Source organism: Equus przewalskii, chromosome 13 (genome assembly GCF_037783145.1).
Source record: "Equus przewalskii isolate Varuska chromosome 13, EquPr2, whole genome shotgun sequence".
NCBI lineage: Eukaryota > Metazoa > Chordata > Mammalia > Perissodactyla > Equidae > Equus > Equus przewalskii.
The window spans coordinates 11,245,670-11,266,236 of record NC_091843.1 but is presented as its reverse complement, the minus strand read 5'-3'; the positions used below and the strand labels follow the sequence as shown (position 1 = coordinate 11,266,236).

The window sequence follows — 20,567 nt, the reverse complement described above, 5'->3', positions numbered from 1 at the left end:
TTTGGGAAAGCTACTCAGTCCTGCTGAGCCTCTGTTGCTCATCTGGGAAGTGTGGATAACAATAGCGGTATATCCTTCATAGGACTGATGTGAAGAGTGACCATGGTAATGGAACTAAAGAATTGAGCCCAGTGTGCAGTGCAAAGTCAAGGCTTAATAAATGTCAGTGGTGATGACTCTCTTTCTTTTCAGAAAGCCTTTTCGATGGCCAAAATTGGGTCATACGCCTCTCACTTGTGTTCCTGTGGCTCTCACAGAAATCACCTGTACTGCAGTTGCTTATTTCCTTGTCTATCTCTAGACCACGAGTTCTCTGAGGGCAGGAACTGTGTTTCACCCACTACCCTCCACCCCCACCCCAGTGTTTAGCACAGCATTTAACTCATAGCAGGCAATCAGGAAAGGATGAATAAGTGAATGATCTAGAGCAGGCCGCTACATCTTTCTGAATCTGTCTCCTTATAAGTGAGTAGTCTGGACAGATTAATTTCTGAGACTCACTTTCTATTTCTAAAATTCATAATTTAAACTTTTTTATTTTGGTGGCACCAAAGGGCCAAACCAGGACCATGGTTTTGGAGGTCACAAGGAGTCACCTTTGGGCTCACCAAAATCGTCTAATATTCAATAGCTGGTCAAAAATGGAATGGGGTTGGCTGTGAAGGGAGCGAGTTCTCGGTCTCTGAAGGTAATCAAGCAAAGGGCAAATGCAGCCCTTCGCAGGGAGGTTGTAGGGAGGATCTGTGCAATTGGTAGAGCAGTGATGAACAGCCTCGTGTGCATATAGCACAATCTTACAGCAGGGACTAGGAGCTAAAAATACCAAGGATGATGAATGATAATCCCATTTGCTCCCTTTGAGCACATGCTGACATAGCCCTCCCAGCACTAACTGATTCCAGGTGGCCCTCCGGTGGCTGGGGCTGAGGAGTGACAGTTGGGACCACACGCACACAAGGCATGTGGCTCGGTGTGGGGCAAAGATCAGGGAACACACAGATCCCTGAAGAAGGACTGGAATGTCTACCAGAGTGTTCCAGTGATTTTTAGATTAGGAGAGAAGTAGGAAAAGCACACTTTCACAGTGTTTTGTACTCAGCACCCCCTGAACCACCCTCCTGTCTCTGAAATGTGTTCATACCCACGTGCCAACACACACAGACACAGACTCACACAAAGACACACACACCCACAAACACACACGCACACACTCTCCTAAATGTCAGGTCTGTCTTCCTGCTGTCCAGATCACTCTTTGGCCTTTGTCTGTGGCTGACCTCATGTTCATTCTCCTCCCCACCCCAAACTGTCAGCATCCCTGGGCCTCTGATCATTTCTGAAATTTTAATCAAAATAATAAAATCCTTTAGGAATGAGAAAATATAAAAATGCTCAATGGTAGTTTCAGATATTGCAATTCCTGATTTCAAAATACCTATTTTTTTCCACCTCCCTAAATTATAAATATGATACTATCTTCATTCATCTTTAACTTTGCCTTCATTTATTACAGAAATGCCTTTACATTAACAGTTAGCTATCAGTGATTTTTTTCATCTGTCCATGTTCCGTTATCGTCCTTCTTCATAGGTATAAATGTTAACAAGTCATAATTGTAACATATGAAGCAGTTAGGTGTATTTTTCCCTGCAATGCTATGTGGTAAACACTTTCCCACACTGCTATCCAGTTTTCATCTTTACCTCTCTTAATAATTGCGCTTTACTGACTGCTTGCTTCATGCTTTCCTTAAATATTTCCCCAGTGCGGCACTGTAGGTAATATTTAAAATTTAGGTTAAAAATAACAGTGCAACCAAGATCTTAAGGTAGAGAACCTTTCCCTCATTTTGGATTATTCTTTAGCATAAATTCCTAGATGTACAATTACTGGGAGATAGGATACAAATATCATAAAAGAAATGTAGCCCATAAACATTTTTATTTTTCCTGAATTGGCCCTTGTGCAGAAAATGCTGCTCCCCACTGAGGTAGATGGCTGGAAAGAGGGCCTTGAAGACCCTTTTTTTATCTGCGAGATCCCAAGATTCTAAAATGATGATGCTAAAAAACCTACTAATTCTTGATTCCAGAAACAGCACAAGCATGTGGTATGTTCGTGTGTACTTCTGATGAACTAATGGTAGTGGTGGTCCCGGAGTGGGACAAATGAGGTGCTGAGAAAGGAGAAGGCCCTGGTGATGTTCACCCCACCACCCTGCTAGACAGACAGACGGACAGGAAAGCATTCTCTCTCTTTCATGTGTTGAGTTGCCCCAACCAGAACTACTCTAATTATGAACACATGCACACAGATCACATTAAAATCGGCAGGTCCCACTCCCTGGCAGCAAGCCCCTGAAGAAACCTGGAAGACTGGGCTGGGAGACAATAGGTCAGAGTTGAGGGGGATGGCGGGAGGGGGAGCAGGTCCAGCCTCAGCCCCGGTCAATGAGACAAGCCCATCTCCTGTTGTGTTCAACTGGAAACAAGAAAATGGTTCTGCTGATGTTTCCATTCTCAAACTCCCCAGAGAAGGTGGATAATAAATAAGTGACAATAACAGATTGCACACTGTCAGCGCGGGCACTTCTTTGCCCCTAGAGAATTGATTTTTAATAACAGCACAGATGACATGTGGCGAGAGTTGTCGCTGACACCGGTGTTTTGTGGGTCTCAATAAATCACATCAGCCTGGAGGCTCCCAAATGGACCTGCTTGTTGGGTGCTGTTTGCCAGTTGTTACTGGGTCCTGGGAAAGGTCCGGGGGCTCTGAGTCAGGAGGCTGGATTCTGCAACCCCCTGACTGCTGGACCTTAGGTCACTTACTTTACCAATCTGGGCCTCAATTTTTCCATCTTTAAAATGGGCACAATCCTCTCAACCTCACAGCACTGATGCAAAGAGTTATATGAAGGAATGGCCATGAAAAGCCCCACAAAAATATGGTTATACTATTATAGTAATAATGGGCTAGAAAGGCAAGAAGTTGATAGGTTTGGGGGCAGAGTGTCTGGCATCTCTCTTCTCATGAGAATACCATTCAAAGGTCCTCCTTTGCCAACAAAATAGGTGCAAGATGGGAAAGCACAAAACTCAGGTGACAATTGGGCCTGGGGTTGGGGGCAGCAATGAGGGGCCATTCCTGCTCTTGCAAGCTCTGACGTGGGAACAGAAATAACAAGTGAATATTTATAAAGTGTTTACCACGGACCATAGCTGGGCCAACTGCTTTATGTATGTTATCATTTAATCCTCGTAAGATCCTGTGAGGCCATTACCATTATCCTCTGACTTGATGGATGACAAGACACACAGCTAGGGAGGGGCAGAGCTGTGCTTGGACAGCAGGTGCACTCCACGGCCATCTTGCCTTTGCTCAGAGCTCACTTGCCTTGGTGGGCTGCCCCCCACAAATGTGTAGGACAGGGCTAGACAGGTGTCATAAGCTGACAAGCAAAGGCCCGGTGTGGAGGCTGCAGACTGCATGACCCTGTCCAGAGGGGCAGGGCTGCTCAGCCGTGCAGGAATGCAGAGGGGAGCCCTGGAATGGCCAGGTCTCGCCATTTTCCAAGAGAGTGTAGAAATCAGGATTTGTATGAGAAACCTCCTGACATTTAAATGTTGGCAGCTTATTAAAACTTTGTTTTTTTAAAAAGATGCTCTATGAGCCAACTCTACAATTGCTAACCTATGGCTGTCAGTGAGCTGGACTGGCCGCCTGGGCTTCCAGCGCGTGATCTCTGCTCTATGAGCTTGGTTTCCTTGCAGAGGTTCACCATGTTAACATCACCCTTCTGAAGCCAGAGGGACCAACTGTGAAATAATGATCATCAAAATAGTGGCTACGAGCCACACGCTGTGCTCTGCTAAGGTGCAGAAGATAACCTCATATCCTAATCCTCACAAGGGTGGTGCTATTGATCCCATTTTACATGTAAACAAGTAGAAACTCAGAAGGGTGATTTGCTCAAGGTTCCACAAGTGGTCATGGGCTGGAACCGGGAATGGCTAACTCTAAAGCATATGCTCTTTCCGCCCCATTGAGTGAATAAGGAAGCTGGGTGGGGAGGGATGTAAGGGGGTGGAGGGGGCTTGAGCAAAGGAAGGTGGGGAAGAGGAGTGCTCTTCCTGCTGTTATACGATTCCCAGTGAAGTGTAAGTCAGAGCCAGGGCTCTGGGGTACTCACAGCACTCGGAGGGACCGCAGCCCATTGAAGGCGTGGATGGGGATGCATCGTAGCCGGTTGTAGCTCAGGATGCTGTGGAAAAGGACACACATGTCCTGTTGGCTGTTCCTATTCTCAGCTACTCATGGGCACATTGTCCACACTGTGGACCAGTCAATGCAAACGGTTTCTTTATCTTCCCAATTTTAATATATTGACAAAAAGCATCCTCACAATAGAGGGAAGAGAAACATCTCCCACCACTTCAGAAAACTCCCTGGCTTCCTTTTCCCAGTTCCTCCCATGTTCCATAGCAGGCTGGCTCCCTAACCAGCTTTGCCATCACCTCCCTCTACTGTCAAAATGGTGAGTGCTCACAACGTGCAGAGCAAATGGGAAATAAAGGGGTCTGAGCAAAATATAATTGTGTAGGGAAACCCTCCACTGGGAAGGAAAATTCACAAATCACAGAAGGTATTCCAAAGAGGCCCTTCTTCAGAAGTAATTAGGTGCCAGTTCCTCTCTAACTGCCCAGACAGTAGAGTTCTGACCTACTTTATTTCCTTCTGATGATTAAGGTCTGCCCTATTGCAGGGGCAGCCACAGCCATGTGGATCACTAGAGCAGAGAACCTAGGCCTAAGGGGAAGGGGGCAAAGGACGGCCACAGGCCACTTAATGCCAAGCTCCTGCTAAACACAGCACCTCACTGTACTCACAGGGTGGAGAGGTGAGACATGTTACTGAAGGTATAATTGGTCAGCACGCCAATGCTGTTGTTGCTCAGGTCACTAGGAAAAGTAAAACAGAAGGGTCACATTTTACTGTTAGTTGCATCTGAATGGGGTCATTCCCAACTTTCACCCATGCCTTCCATCCATCCATCCATCCATCTATCTACCCACCCACCCATCCATCCATCTTCTCATCCATCCATCCACCCATCCATCCACCCACCCACCCATCCATCCATCCATCCATCTATCCATCTACCCACCTATCCACCTATCTACTCATTCATCCAAATGTTCATTTTTTCATCCAAGATTTATTCAATCAATCATTCAAGCAATTGTTCATTCATTCATCCATTCACTCAGCTATTCAATCATTCAATTACATGTCTATCCATCCACTTCATTTCACTAGCAAAACAGAACACACAAGATAACAATCTTTGCTGATTCTAGTACTACTTCTTTTTCCTGATCAATTCTTCCTTTCACTGTCCCTCCGCTCTCCCTCTCTTCTGACATTCATTTACTCCATCTTAAAAGACTCTTTCTTAGGTGGAATGAGGTTTCTTGGGGTGTAGTTGTCTGCCAGCTACAACCTCCAGCTTCTCCTCAGGGATAAATATCCAGAGCAGTGGTCTTCAATGGTAGCTACACATTAGAATCACTTGGAGAGCTTTTAGTCCTATTCTGATTTATAAATCAGATTCTGACTTAATTGGTCTAAGGTGGGCTTGAGCATCAGTATTCAAAAAGCAAACAAATAAACAAACATCAGCTGAAGTTGAGAACCTGTGCTCTAGAGCAGTGGTCCTCAGTGAGGGGCGCTTTGCTCCCTAGTGACATTGGACAATGTCTGTAGACACTTTTGGTTGTCACTACTGGGAGAGGGGTGCTACTGGCATCTAGTGGGTAGAGGCCAGGGATGCTGCTAAACATCCCATAATGTCCACGACAGCTCCCACAACCAAGAATTATCTGGTCCCAAATGTCCATAGTACCGAGGTTTAGAAACACTCATCTAGAGGCTGGTTTTGGGGTATCTAGGAAGCCCGGCTGAATAAGGCACCAAATGGCTTTCTTCCACCTTTCTTCAGTGCACCTCCCCCTCTCCCAAGGGCAACACTGTTTCATTCTGAAAGAACTCTCATTTTCCCCTTGTGGACCGGCTCCCTGCCCCCTAAGCAGACAGGGGCATCTTTCCATGACCACTCGCCCAAGGAATTATTTTGCACCCTCCGGGGTCCCATCTTGGCAAGGCAGTGAGGCTGCCCGGGGACAAAGCTGACAGCAGCCCTGCTCCTCATTCGGGGGTTTTCCTGGGTCTGGGCAGACTTGGAGGCAGTAGAAGCTACCAACTGGAGAGACCTCAATTTGAACCCTCTACTTAGAATATTTTCTGGGTAGCTAAAGAAGGAGGAAGGAGAAATGCCCACTTACGGTTTTTGGCAAACCTAAGTGCAGCCACACCTTGTAAGAAACTGGAGACTGAGGGCTCTCAGGAATTTGATTTGGTCCCGGAAGGTCAGAGGCTCACCCACCTCCCCCCAAACAAAGAGGAAGGTGACATGGACGGTCAGTGATGCCAGGCTCTGGGTATTTCTGCACGTAGTTCAGGCTGGCCCGTTCCTCCCACCGCCTCTCCCTGCTCCACCCACAGAGAACAGAGCAGAAATGCCACAAAGCCTGCAGCACTGTCCTTCACCCGCCACATCCGGTTCCCAAGCTCCCCCAGGAAAGAAAATGGAACGTCCCACCCAATGCCCGGCTCCTTACATAAGTGTCAGGTGTCTGAGGGCGGACAGCTCCTTGGGCACGGCTGTTAAGTGGTTTCCTTCCAGGTACCTGAAAGAGAGGTGAAGAGTGACACCTGGCAAGGAGACACTGCACACACTGTCATTTTCTGAGACACCACCCGTGACTTTCCAGGCTAGGGCGGGCCCCTGTTTTATGCTCTCATAGTTCCTTTTTCTCCCCTTCAAAGTACATATTACATTTGTTATTTGATATTTATTTGCATGGTTATTTAACTAATGACGTTTTTCTCCACTGGACTGATAAGCTTTATGATGACAGGGCTCTTGTCTAAAATTGGCCAGTGTTGTCTAGTCCCCTAAGACTGTGTACAGACCTGCCACACAGTAGGTGTTCAATAAATATTTGTTGAAGAAATAAAGCGCCCACTTTGTACCTGGCCCTCGCAATACCCTTTTGGGGCAGGAATTCACAGTTGAGGAAACAGAAGTTTAGAGATGTTAGAACACTTGCCCAAGGTCACACAGCAAGTGAGTGGCTGAGCTAGGACTCGAACCCAGGTCTTTCTGACTGTACTCTTAGCACAATCCCATATGGTCTCTACTTAGCTACCAAGGGTGATGGGAGAGCTGAGCCATAACTCCTCTTAAGAACCTCAATTCAGTGTTGAGTGTCCCATAGTAGGGCATCACATATTTGTTGACTGAATGAATAAATGCAAAGAAGGGCTGTTCATAGGACACTGGATTAAAAACACAAAACCCTACAGTGGTCTCGAGGAAGGCCCTGTGCCCGGCCTAAGCCCATCTGAAGGGCAGGCTGTGCTCTATAAATGCGTGTGTTTGTAATGCATGGATTATTTGTTGAATAAATGCGTAAAGGACCACTGGGATTCAAGGATGCAGACAGCATCCTCATCTGAGACAGGTGGTTCAGGGCCCTGGAGGATGAGCAACATGCCACAGATGCTTCTGGAGCCTCTGGGCCCACTGAGCCAGCTCCCTTGGGTTCCAGCCTGTCTCTGATCGGTGCTATGCTGATAGGATTAGCCTCTCTCCCTGCTTAAAATCCTTCGCTGGCTTCCATTGCTTGTCAGAGAAGGGCTACCCAACTCCTGCCCAAATCCTGCAAAGCCTTCTGTGGTCTGTCCTGTATCATCAGCCAGGGTTCCCCAGAGGAACAGACCAATAGGAGATTATACATATATCTATATATATAGATATATATATATATCTATATATATATATATCTATCTGTAGACAGAATATTTATTTTAAGGAATTGGCTCATGCCATCGTGGAGCTGGAAAGTCTGAAATCTGTAGGACAGGCTGGCAAGCTGGAGACTCAAGCAGGATTTTCCATGTTACAGTCTTGAGGCAGAATTTCCTCTTCTCCAGGAAACCCATTTTTTGTTCTTAAGGCCATCAACTGATTATATGAGGCCCACCTCCATGTTAGGGACGGTAAACTTGTTTACTTAAAAAGTAGAAGTTAACTGCATCTACAAAATACCTTCACGGCAACATCTAGCTGGTGTGTGCCCAAATCAACCAGGCACCACAGCCTGGCTGAGCTGACACACGAAATAAACCATCACAGTCCCTGCTTCCCTCTCCAGCTCATCTTACAGCAAACTCTCCCTTGACCTCGGGTTCCAGTTCCACTAAACCTACTTGTCCCCAAATGCCCCATGCTCCTCTCAGGGTGGGGGCAGGTCTTTGCACATGCTAATCTGTTTCTCCCTCCTTGCCTAGTTAACTCCCACAGATGCTCAGATCTCAGCTCAAGCATCGCTTCCCTCATACTGTCTCCCACACCCACTGGGGACAGCACAGGCTCCAAAGCTTTCAGTACACTTTCTTCACAACATTTAACCCCGTCGTGACATCTTTGGTGGGATTCTGTGACTAACGGGGCAGGACCATGTCTGTTTTGCTCCCTACAGCAGCCCAGGACACTAGCTGGCAACAGTAGATGCTCAGGAAACTTCATCTGTGTGATGAAAACCTCAGAACTCCCCGGCAGAGCTGCACTTGGCACCGCAGAGCTGGGCGGGAGCAGCGAGGGAGCGGCTCTAAGTGCAGAGTGTCCCTGGCGACCTGGCATCGCAGCTCAGAAGACGTGGAATCAAAAGACTCACTTCAGAAATGCAGATGCGCTTGTGCGGGAAAGCTCTCTTTGTAGGAAGCCCTTCATGCACACGCTGAACTCCAAAGTTGCCTGTAGCCTGCAGCCAAGGCCCCAGAGGGACCCTTTCAGAAGGCTGCACTCTTGCCCCGCCAGCCTCAGAACTACCCAAGCATTTCTAGCTGGTCAACCTTTGTGCTGACCTGCATTTAAATGCTCTGTTTCAGCCCCAGCGCAAGCGCATGAGGCCATGTCTGCCTTGCATGAAAATCCACACAGAGCTCGGTGAATGGGTGTCCCCGATTCCCGTTCCAAGCTTTGTGGTGCTGACAGGTGCCCCACGAAGAACTCTTGGACCTGCTGAATAGTGAAAGAGAGGGAGGACAGCTGCCTTCCAGGAGCCCCCTCTCCAGGCCAGGATTTTCCACCAGGGGCCTGGAGTGATATGGGAACAGCTCAGGAATCACGTAGTCAAGGCTCCCATCCTGGCTCCATTAGCTAACAGCTGGGTGACCTTAGGCAACTTACTTAACCTCTCTGAGCTTGTGTTTCATCATCTGTAAAATGGGACTTAACAATAATCACCACCTTGAAGTGATTATGAGGATAAAATGAGAATTGCTGTGGAAAGCTCTTGGAGCAGCGCCTGGCACTCAAGTGCTCAATAAATTTTGAATATATATATATGCGCACATATATAGAGAGAGATACGCATACATACATATATATATACACATGCATATACGTATCTCCATCCAATAATACACATGGCTACTGAAAGATAAATAGCGATCCCCTTGCTCTCTATCCTCTAGCCTTCTTCCTGAGCACTACGTCTAAAGTGAGACTCAGATCATGCCACTCTCCTGCTTAAAATTCGTCCTCGGCCCCCGTGTTTCTCCTGGGATAAAGAGTCAGCCTTCACCACAGCCTACAAGAATGCACACATCTCTTCTCCAGTTTTCAGCACACACCATCCCCTTTTTCGTTCTATTTGCTCCATCTCAAGCCCTTCTCGGTTTCTTGACTTTAAGATCTTTACACTTTGGGCTCTTCACAAAACATGTTCTCATTCCTCTTTTTCTCCCTTTATTTTCCTGGGAAACGCTGTTCTACTTCCTCTCTGAAATGCCTAGCTTACCGCTTAGCTTTCTTACTGTCTCCCCCACCCCGATCCTAAGTTTCTGGCATCAGGGATCTTAACTGTCACACTGGCTGCTGTGCTCCCAGCTCTGATGACAGGATCTGGCACAGTAAACTCAATGAGCACTTGACTCTCTCAGCTCGTGGCCATGCTTAGGCCTCCCTGGGTCCCTCCCACAGATGGCCGTGACTGCCCGATAGCCTAGAAGTGTCCTCTACTGCAGCCATCTGCTGAGGTCTTCCCTGGGCCAGGGCTCCTAAGTGCTGCTGTGCCCAGAGCCAGCCTGCTCGCCAAAGATGTGATCAGTCCCCTCCAGCTGGCTGCAGGCAATTTCTGTCCCTCTCCTGGGCCAGAGAAAGGCAGGGATACAGTCAGTGCTGGCCAGTTGTTTCATAAAGTACTCTGGGGACCCTGCCCAGTGTGAGTGGGGGGCACAGAGACAGGAGCCTTTTCTCGGGCAGCAGCTGGCATCACTAGCGAAGGTCCAGCTGCCAGGACGGGCCCAGCTAGAACCACTGACAGGTACCTAGAGCATCGTGGCGGAGTTGCTGGGTTTGCCTTCTCCCTGCTTAAATGCAGGTGGCAGATTCCAAGGAGACCCATGGCTATCTACCGCAAATCCCCAGCAAGCCAGGCCACTGGGCAGAGCACACAGGGACCCTGTGTCTCAAAGGGAGGGAGCAGCTTAGTGGCTAAAGGATGAGCCTTGGGGTCAGACAGAACTGGACTCGAGTCTATACTCTGCTGCTTCTAGGTGGTATGATCTTAAGAAATTATTTAACCTTCCTGAGCCTCAGTCACCTCATCTGCAAAATGGGAATAATACTACCTGCCTTGTATGGTTGTTGGGGAGGATTAAATGAGATCATGTAGGAAAAATCTGGCACACCAGCTGGAATACAGTAGATGCCATGTAAGTGGTAGCTGTGGTGGATTTCATGCAGACAGGACATTTTTCCTTCCTTCCCTAAAGGCCAGGGTGGGCAGAATTTCCTGGATTCCTACCTATCCCAGGGCACATACTGTCCATGACACTTATTTATTTTTACATTACTTATTGCATTGCTCTGGCCCTTCTCTTGCACACAAGTCCATTGCCCTAATTCAATCTGAGATGAGGAGAAAGCTTCATCTGAGCTGCTTGCTGTACCCTAGAACCCCATCCCCTTGGAGCTAACCCATGCCAGGCCAGGTCCTGCCCTCTCCTTCAGTCAGGGTATCCTTATCATCACCTACCACACTCACTCTCAAACAGTGTGTCTCAGCCCTGTGTCCTCCTGGTCAAGCCTCATCCTGTTCAAGTCTCCTATCCTATCAGTGCATTTTGTGTCCACTGATGTCCCACGTGTTCCCGTGACATCATCAGACCCCACATTCCAATAGAAACCCCTTTTTCCAGTGCTTGTGCCTGAGGACAGATACGTCATCCTTCCCTTCTCTTCTGCTTGGGATATCAACAAATCCATGATCATGACCTTCAGACCAAAATCAGTACCAGAATGGCCTGGATATTAACCAGGAGTGGATTGTGGGGACACTGTTTACCAGCACTGGATGCTGATTCTCCTCCCCAGCCGTCAGGAAGATGGGCTTGCAGAGTTTGTTTCTAGAACCAGGAAGGCCTGATGTTAGTGATCACTCCCTTCAAAGGCAAACCGATTTTTAGGTTTAGGCTCTTCCAGAATGGTACGCTTGAGTCTAAAAGCCTCATGGCAGAGCAATAATGGAACTTTCTGAAGCTGAAGAGGCCTTCCGTTTGCAGACAGTATCTGTGTCAGCGACCTTGGGGGCTGACATGGGCCACATCTGCTTCTGCTCTGCTTTCAGTAAGACTTTGTAGGCTTGCTTTTAAATCAGGACCTTAATGGTGACTTACAGCAGGTGTCTCTGGGCATTCTTTGCCTGCTAGCATGTAATGATCTGAGTGCTTCTCAAAGTGTCAGCATGAACCCCTAGAGGGGTCCCCAAGACCCTTTCAGTAGTCTATGAGGCGAAAACTATCTTTGCAAGAAGATTAAAACATTGTTTTTCTTCTGCACTGTGTGAGTAAAACTGTTGGCATGTCAGCACGAATCAAGGCAGTGGCAACAAACCATATCAGTGGTCACTATGTCTTCACCTCCAAGCACTTGCAGGTTAAAAAAAAAGCCAGTTTCATTTAAGAATGCCCTTGATGAAGCAGTAAAAAATTATTAATTGCATTAAATCTCGACCCTTGAGCACACATCTTTTTAACATTCTGTGTGACAAACCAGGAAGTGTGCACAGAGCATTTCTGCTGCATGTGAAGGACACTGGCGGTCTGGAGGAAAAGCACCTGTGTAACCGAGTAACGCGCTGAATTAGCTGTATTTTTTTTTTTTCTCAAAACACCATTTTTACTTAAAAGAATGACTAGCAAACAAGTTCTTCAGAGATGAGTACTTAGTAGACGATTTCTTACAAATGATCAGAGTGGGCCTGTCGCTTCGAGAAAACAACTGACAGTATTTGTTGGCAATGATAAAATTTGAGCTTCTAAGTGAAAATTAAAATTTTAGAAAACTTGTAACTGTCACATGGAGCTTGACAGTGTCTGCTTACTTAAAGACTCTTCTGATGAGATCGGCGGTCATATTAATGGTTATGACGTTTTGGATCCTGTATAATGCAATGTGTCAACAGTGGGAAGAGCTGCATAACTCAGGGAACCACTGTTTCCCAAATGACCAGCGCACGCTGTTACAAGGTCGTGCACGGGGGAAAGTCCCACTCAAAGGGCAAGACAGAGCAGTGGATTCTGACGTAACAGAGTCTGAAAAGTACGTGGCGATGGTTTCGGTTCCACCCTGCAGTCAGCTTTTAAGAAACTACCCCTGTGTGGTTTCCGTGTAGTATCAAAGAACACTATCTACAAGTATTTGAAAATGCTATTAAAATTCTCCTCCCTTTTCTAACTACACATCTGTGTGAGGCCGGATTTTCTTCTTACACTTCACCCAAAACATATCCCAATGGAGCGAATGCTGAAGCAGATATCAAAATCTAGTTGTGTTCTATTACATTCGTAAATATGTAATGTCACTTGTCTCAATTAAATTTCTTTTGGTTTGTTTTTCATAAAAAGATGCTTTTTATATAAATATGTAATGGGTATATTATTGTTATTTCTAAATGGATTGATAAATATGTCTCTAAAACCTTTCTCAGGTGTAGTTTCCAATACGGTAAATATCAATAGATATCAGCCACATCAACAAAAGTTCTTAGAGTCCTCGATGCTTCTGAAAAACGTGAAGGGGTCTTAAGACCCTAAAGTTGAAGAACTTCTAGGGAAATGGACAAGAGCATGGGTTTTGGGGTCAGACTCAACTTTCCTAATCCTGACTGGGCTGGTGACCCTGACCCTGACCCTGACTTGGGAGTGGCGCTGACTTCTCCGATAGTCCTGCACCACTAAGAGCCCAGGTGGCAGTACAGTCCTGCCTCAGTGGCACCTTGCAAGCACCCAGCGAGCAACTGTGAGGGAAGCAGGTCTCCATCTGGCCTGCCTCACCCAAGAAGAGAGGATGGAGAGCAGACGCAGGAGAGAAGGGCAGTCAGGCAGTGTGCGGACCAGAGGAAAGTCACTCCCCCTCGGATGGCGGTGCCTTGCTCTCTTGTGCCTGCAACAGACTCCCACGCCTGACCCTTTGGAGAAATGCTGCCTAACTTTGTTTTTTCTCCTCCTCAGTGAATTAAAGTTAATTCTGTTTGGTAAGTTGGCAGCTCTACCTGAGATAACTAATGAAGCCTGAGGGGCCTGGAACGGCAGCCCTGGAAACACCGGATCTGGACTCAGCCGATGTCCCTGAACCAGAGGCTTCCAAGCCAGTGCTCTGGGCCTGCCAGCTTTCACTTTCTCCGGCATCTATTTTCCTGCCCGCCCCTCCCCTCCCCAGACACCCTTCCTCCCTTCCAGGAGATGGAGATGGGGACAGAGCTGAGGGCTGCTCTCCTTGGCGAGCTTTGGAAACCATGTCTGGCCGAGGGAAGCACCATCCTTTCCAAGGCAGGAAATCAGGTCTTCTCCCAAAGCTCTGAAGTTTGCTTTATAATTACAGCCAATTATCTTTGTTATTTCAATCTCTGTTTCATGAGCTTTGGGGAAAAGCATCTGTGGGCCTGTTTTCACGGCATTTCCTTCTCTTTGACATGTGTCACTTGGAGCTCAATTAGCCCAGGAAGGAGGTGCGCCCCTGGGTCACTTTCTGCAGCCCCCACCCTGTGGCACAGCCCAGTCTGAGGAAAGGGAGGGGAGCTCACTAGCTACGTGGCACGTGCTCACGCAGATCTCCAAGGGCACGGCCCCAGCCCAAACCCAGGGCTAACACGAGCTTTCTAGTGACTGTCAAGACCTTCCTTCCCTCAGGCTGGCAGCCCCGGTGGCAGGCTCCCTGTGCATCAAGAAATGCCAGGAGCTACAACACGCACCCGGGAAATTATCTGCTTTTCCTCGACAATGGCACACTCAGGTTCCACCCCAGGAGGCACTGGCAGAGCAGGGCAGAGAAACACTCTCTGGAGGCGTCTGGGTTGAATTCTGTTGCTTGTGTCTGAGGGCACATGCCAAGCTGGCTGGGAGGAAGGAGTGTGCCTGGGGGCCGGGGAGAGAAAGTCACAGTGCAAGCTTGGATGTGGGTGGGTGGTGGTGCATGATTGTGTCTTCCTGCTCGGGCACGCTGGGTTTCTGGCAGTCCCTCACCTGGCTCTGCCGCTCCCAGTGTGGGGCCTTTGCTCATGCAGCAACTTCTGGAGCAACCCCCTCTCCCGTCTCATTTACCCGCTCCTCCCCCTTCAGATTTCAGCTCCAGCTTCACCTCCCAGAGAGGTTTCTCTGATCTTCACAACCAAGTCAAACCTCTCTACTTCAGGATGTCACAGCAACCTTGTTCCTCTCTTTCGTAGCCCTTTTCACAGTGTCATCTCACATGTGCTTCTGAGATGATGGAGCAAATAGCAAACCGTGAGCCCCACAAGTGAGAGGTCCCACCTGCTCTGCTCACCCCTGTCTACCCAGTGTTAGCAGAGGACCTGACACACGAGGCAGCCAATAAATATGTGCTGAGTGCACGAAGGAAGGAACGAAGGAATGCAAGAGTGAACATGGCTGGTGGGGGCTGTGCGAGGGTGTCATCTCACTGGCCCCAGCTACACTGCTCCCGGTACATTCCAGAAAAGCTCCCTGCCTGCCTATGGGACTGTGCCTCGGCAGTGTGTTTGAGCTTTCCAGGGGTAGGAATAAGGCTTTCTCTCCAATATGAAGAGCCCTTCAGGAAGGGAACGGCATCTCCTTCACTTTGCTGGGAGCGTCTGGAGCAGGAACAACCCCTAAGAGTCAGTGTCAGGAGCCTGGACATGAAATGAGAAGGCTCCTGGGCTCAGGGTGAACAGGACTCAGAACCAGGACTGCATCTGTAAAATGGGTTTTTTTAAGGTGGAATAGGATCCTATTTGTAGAAGTTCTTCGTAAGCCATCGTGCCAGCTTTTACAATCATCCTGTGCTGTGCTGGCGTCAGACTAAGAGACTGTCGGGAATCTAGAAGAGGGAGTGCAGAGTGGGGTCTGGGTGATAAAGAAAACGTGACAACAACCCTCCACTTGTATTCTGGACTTTCTTTAGGGAGACAGGATCGGATATTCATTACCTGCCAGGCAGAGGCAAGGGGGGGAGTGCTCCTTGTTCCCCTATCAAGCCGCCGCCTGCCCCCTGGCCAAGGCTCTGCTGCCACCTTGCTGAGATCCACTCAAGGAGGCATCGCCAAGCAGTCTTGCTTGAGTCACGGGGGGTGAAGTGTGACGGACGCTGGGGGAGTGGATTGCAGGGTTTTCACAGGGAGTTGGGGTACTTACAGCTCGGTCACGTCCTTGGGAATGCCTTTGGGGAGGAGGCGGAGCCCCTTGTTGCTGCATCGCACCACGGTCTCCACGCAGGTGCACTGCTCGGGGCAGCGTGGGCCCAGCTGACAGCTACTCTCTTCGTTGCCTGCGGAGAGCCCCGGAGCGGGCAAGGTGGGAGATGACTCACTGAGGGGGCAGCTGAGCAAGGCCAGGGCGCCAGGACCAAGCTGTCTTCAGTAAGGCAAAGCCCTCCGCTTTGGGCCAGAACCAGGGACAAGGAGCCTGCTGGTTCCATCCAAGATGGGAGGGGAGGACTAGATGCTGCAGGAGGGGAATAGGGCTCTGGTCTTCTACCACATTTAACATAAAATGCGGACTCTAACAACTTGATTAACCGGAGTCTTGGACAGGAAAGAGGTCACTGTTAACCCGATCAGAAATAAGCCAAACTGACTAAGGGGTGGTCAGGGGTAGAGCCCTCTCGATTCTCTTCCTCTTTCTCCACTCCTTCTGCCACACAATCCCTCTGGGGTGGTGAATGTGTCCCCAGCCCCCATTACACCTTAAGCTCTGTTAGTTTACAAACCGGTTAATCTCTCTAGATAACCTAAAGTTGATCAAGTGAAAAATTGTGCTGGCTTGAATTTACACAAACAGATATGCCCTCTGGAATCCTGACACTCAAAGCCTTAGATCTCCAAGTGTTCATATCCCCCAGCTAGTGACAGGAATTTTCCAGGAGCTCATCTTGAAGCCTGTGTCTCATGAGCACATACTCTGAGCCTCATCATGATGCAGGTAGGAAAACTGAGGTCCAGGGCTCTCACATACAGTTGTGCAGGTTGCATACAGCACAAAGTGCCATATCATCTGATGGACACCAATCTCACTGTGAACGTGGTAGATTAGGATATTTGGTACAACTGTGTTCTCATAGATGGCCATAAACTGTCTCATTTTAACAAAATCAGTATATTATGACAAATTTCTGACTGGTAGAAGTAGAATGTCTTCAGAAACAGGCACCTTTTCTTAATTTGCATAAAGGAGCCAGGTAGGCTAGCAGCAACCTACAGAGCCGGTCAGAACTCCAGCTGCGTGCCTGAGGGCAGAGTGGAAGCAGATCTCAGGGCGTCCTGACCTGCCGCTACCTGACTCACCTGTCCTCTATCTTCCTTGCCTTCCCAGGTCCTGCGCCCACCCCCAGCCTTCTCACCTTCACAGGTGAAGTCCTGGATGGCCACGTCCTGGATGGGAATCTCCTTGAGGAAGAACGGCTTCTGGCACCGGGGGTTCCCACTCACGATCCGCCTCTTCCTCAACCACTTGCCGAGCCAGGCCAGGTGACAGTTGCAGTTGAAAGGGTTGGACAGCAGGTTTCTGGGAGGAGAGAAGGGCCCTCTCTGAGTGGTCAGCCTCTACCCTCCTACATGGGAGCTGGCCCCCAGATCCAGGTCTGCAACCCTGGGGCCCAGCTCTCCAGGCAGGTCTGCTCCGGGTTCAGGGGAAGGAGGGAAAGGGAATGCAGACTGTCTTCTAAAATCCAGAGGCAGTCTTTGCAAAGGGCTCACGCCAGACCTCCACTGATGGACGTGACTGTGGCCTCCTGCCACGCCCTCCCCGGTCTGCTGAGCTCTAGCCGCATGAACTGCCTTCAATTCCTCGGCAGACGTTCATGCTCTTGCACTTAGAGCCTTCACACACACTCTCCCTCCGGCCTGGGATGAATCTCTCTACTGTCTGCCTGGCTGGTCCCTTCCTCATCCTTTAGTCCTCAGCTTAAATGACCTCTCGCCCAAGAAGCCTTCCCAGAGCCCCTCATTTAAGGGAATGACAGTTCCGCTCTGTCCCACGCTTCTCCCTCATTCGCCTTCACCTCCTCCCCAGCACCCGCATCCTCCCTCTTGGACTCTCAGTTCCCTGTGCGGAGGGACGGGTCTGTGCGCCTCTGTGTCTCCAGGTACTAGCAGACAGCATCACTGTGTACATCTGTCGGATGCAGTAACTGCATTGATGGAGGGAGGAAGGGATGAGAGCAGCTGGCACTTTCTGAGGGTTTCCTAGAGGACTGGAACCAGGCTAGGCACCTTGTAAATCCATCCTCTCCCTCAGACCCGTCACAACAACCCCAGGAAGGAGGTAACGTTATTTTCACTTCACAAATGAGGAAAGTAAAGCTTCAGGAAGTTACATAAGAGGGCCAAACAGCCCTGGAGAGGCTGTGGTACAACACCACAATTAAGAGCTTGGGAGGCAGACATTCCCGGGTTTGAATCCTGGCTCTGACCCTCAGTCGCTGTGTGAAGTTGGGCAAGTTGCTTCTCCTGTCAGAGCTGGTTCCCTTAATACTTTGTGACTCTACCCCTCTCGGCATCTTTTGTGATTTTGGATTCTCAGAATCCGATCTTGTGGAGGCCCTGAGGAGGGGTAAGGAGTGGGCTAAAATGAACCAACCCACTGGTGCTGGTTCCTCACCATTGTCCCTCATCTTGATGTCACTCACTCATTCAATTGATCCATTTATTCAACAATGGAGTAATGGCCACCTACTGAGTGCGAGGCACAGATCTAGGCATTGAGGATGTAGCAGTGAACAAAACAGTCACACATCCCTGTCCTTCTGGAACCTATAGTCCAGCTGATGGGAGGCAGACAGTGCATAATTAACAACAAGTAAGTAAACTGTATGGTATATTAGCAAATGGTCAGTGCTATGGAAAAAATTGGGAAAGCAGGGTTGGAGGAACTGGGGTGACGGCAGAGAGGTGGAATGGGGGTGAGGCAACGGACACTTGGGCAAAGAATGGATGAGGGGAGGGAGGCCAGGGGAAAGGGTGTTCCAGGTCGTGGGAACAGCCAGGGTAAGTTCTAAGGTGGGAGTGGGCCTGGGGTGTGGGAGGGACAGTGAAGAGGCTCGTGGGGCCAGAATGGAGGGAGGAAGGGAATTGAAAGGTCAGGAGGGACTAGACGTGTGGGGCCTTCAGGCCCTTCCATAAGTCTGCTTTTATTCCCAGTGAGATGGGTGTATGGGAGTTGAAAACGGGCACAACAGAAGATGCAGCAAGAGCCTTGCTCTTCTGTCTTCCAAAGGGTCTTCGAGGAAGGGAAGAGAGGGGAGAATGAACAGCAACAAAGGTTAACAGAGCCACATGGAAATACTGTGAGCAACCATAAAAGCTGACATCTATATCTCAGGCCCCTCCTGTGCATTTTACAAATATTAACAGACTCAATCCTCGCAATAATCCTATGAGGTAGATTTTGCAGAAAGGACAATTGAAGCACAGAGAAAGGAAGTAACTTTTCCAAGGTCACACAGCTAATGAAAGGTAAAGGCAGGATTGAACCCAGGAAATTTAGCTCTAGCTCCCAAAGTTTTAGCCATTATTCTGAACAGCCTCCTTTACCAATACAGTGAATTAACTGGGCAGGAGCACTCATTCCGGTGTCCAGAAAGATAGATTCGAACTTTGGTTCTGAGACACTTTTAAGCTGTGATATCATTCTAAAACCCCTGTCAGATCACATCACTGGCCTGGTTAAAACCTTCAGTGGCTTCCTGATGTGCTTTGGATGAAGTCCTGCAGCCTGGCCCTGTCTTCCTCTCCAGCCTCTCCTTACATCATGCCCTCTTTCACTCTGTGCTATGACCACGCTGGGCTGTGCTCAGTCCTGCATATTTACTCTGCTCCAACCTACCACAGGGCTTCGCACATGCTCTTCCCACTGAAGGAAATGCACTTTCCACTCTCCTGAACAAGCTACCTCCCACTTACCTTCCAGAATACAGCTCCAGTGTCCCTCAGCAAAGACTATGTTGGGTTTTCATATCACCTTGGGCCTCCCTCCTGTGACAATTCATGCTGCTGTGAGCTCCAGGAAGGAGGGACCACGTCTGTGTATCCTCAGTACCTAGATGGTGCCTGACTCTTGCAGGGAGCCCAACAAATGTTTATCAGGCAGACAGATGGGTAGATGACCTTGGACAAAGATAGCAGGGCCCTGGGAGCGGAGAGGTCTGCAAGGGAGAAGCCCAGAGTGAGGGTGCAGTGGATCCAGGGGGACTTACATGGTGGACAGGGAGACAAGCGTGGTGAAGGCTCCGGGGGTGATGGTGGTGATCCGATTGTCATAGAGGGACAGCAGCCTCACTGAACTCAGGCCAGCAAAGGTGTCATTGCTCACACAGCTGATCAGGTTACTCCTCAGCATCCTGCAGGAAGAGGTGTGGGGGTGAGAAAGCACAGGCATATCCTTTCCTTCCCACAACAGTGCCACAGAGTGTGTGCGCGCGTGTGTGTGTGTGTGCACAGGTGGGATGCTTCTGCCAACTTCAAGCCCTGACCAGTCATGTTGCTCAGGTTTGTCCTGTGATAGCAGGGCCTGGATCCCCAGTGGGGCTACCTGTAACTGTGTATGTACATTCTCATCTGTGCATGCTTTATTTATAGTAGAAGCTGGTGTCATGCATGTATATGTGTCCACATGCATGTTGTGTGGTGGTTAGGGTATGCATGTATATTTCTGGGAGGAGAAGGGAGAATCAAGACATGACATGGACATCAACTTGTGTGTATGTGTGTGTGTGCTTGTATGTATGCGATTGTGTCTGTGTTTATGTGCATGTTGTATGTGTGTATATGTCATTTTTATGTACGCGTGTCTATGTCTATGTTTGTGGGTAGATGTCTGTGTGCTTCTATCAGCATGTTTCTGGTATGAATCTATATATGTGTGTATATTAGGGTGAGTGTCTGTGCGTGTGTGTGTGTGTGTGC

At 48.8% G+C, this 20,567-nt stretch overlaps 1 protein-coding gene across 1 annotated transcript in view; it reads right to left on the bottom strand.

The window, feature by feature from the left end:
• Positions 1 to 20,567, bottom strand: part of SLIT3 (slit guidance ligand 3) — a 587,735-nt gene that overhangs the window by 51,531 nt on the left and 515,637 nt on the right. Inside the window, exons 18-23 of the mRNA XM_070569056.1 lie at positions 19,859 to 20,002; positions 17,006 to 17,169; positions 15,802 to 15,934; positions 6,678 to 6,746; positions 4,887 to 4,958; positions 4,190 to 4,261 (exon numbers count right to left, since the gene is read on the bottom strand). Of these exons, the coding sequence (XP_070425157.1) occupies positions 4,190 to 4,261; positions 4,887 to 4,958; positions 6,678 to 6,746; positions 15,802 to 15,934; positions 17,006 to 17,169; positions 19,859 to 20,002 (654 nt within the window). The remainder of the gene's footprint in view (positions 1 to 4,189; positions 4,262 to 4,886; positions 4,959 to 6,677; positions 6,747 to 15,801; positions 15,935 to 17,005; positions 17,170 to 19,858; positions 20,003 to 20,567) is intronic.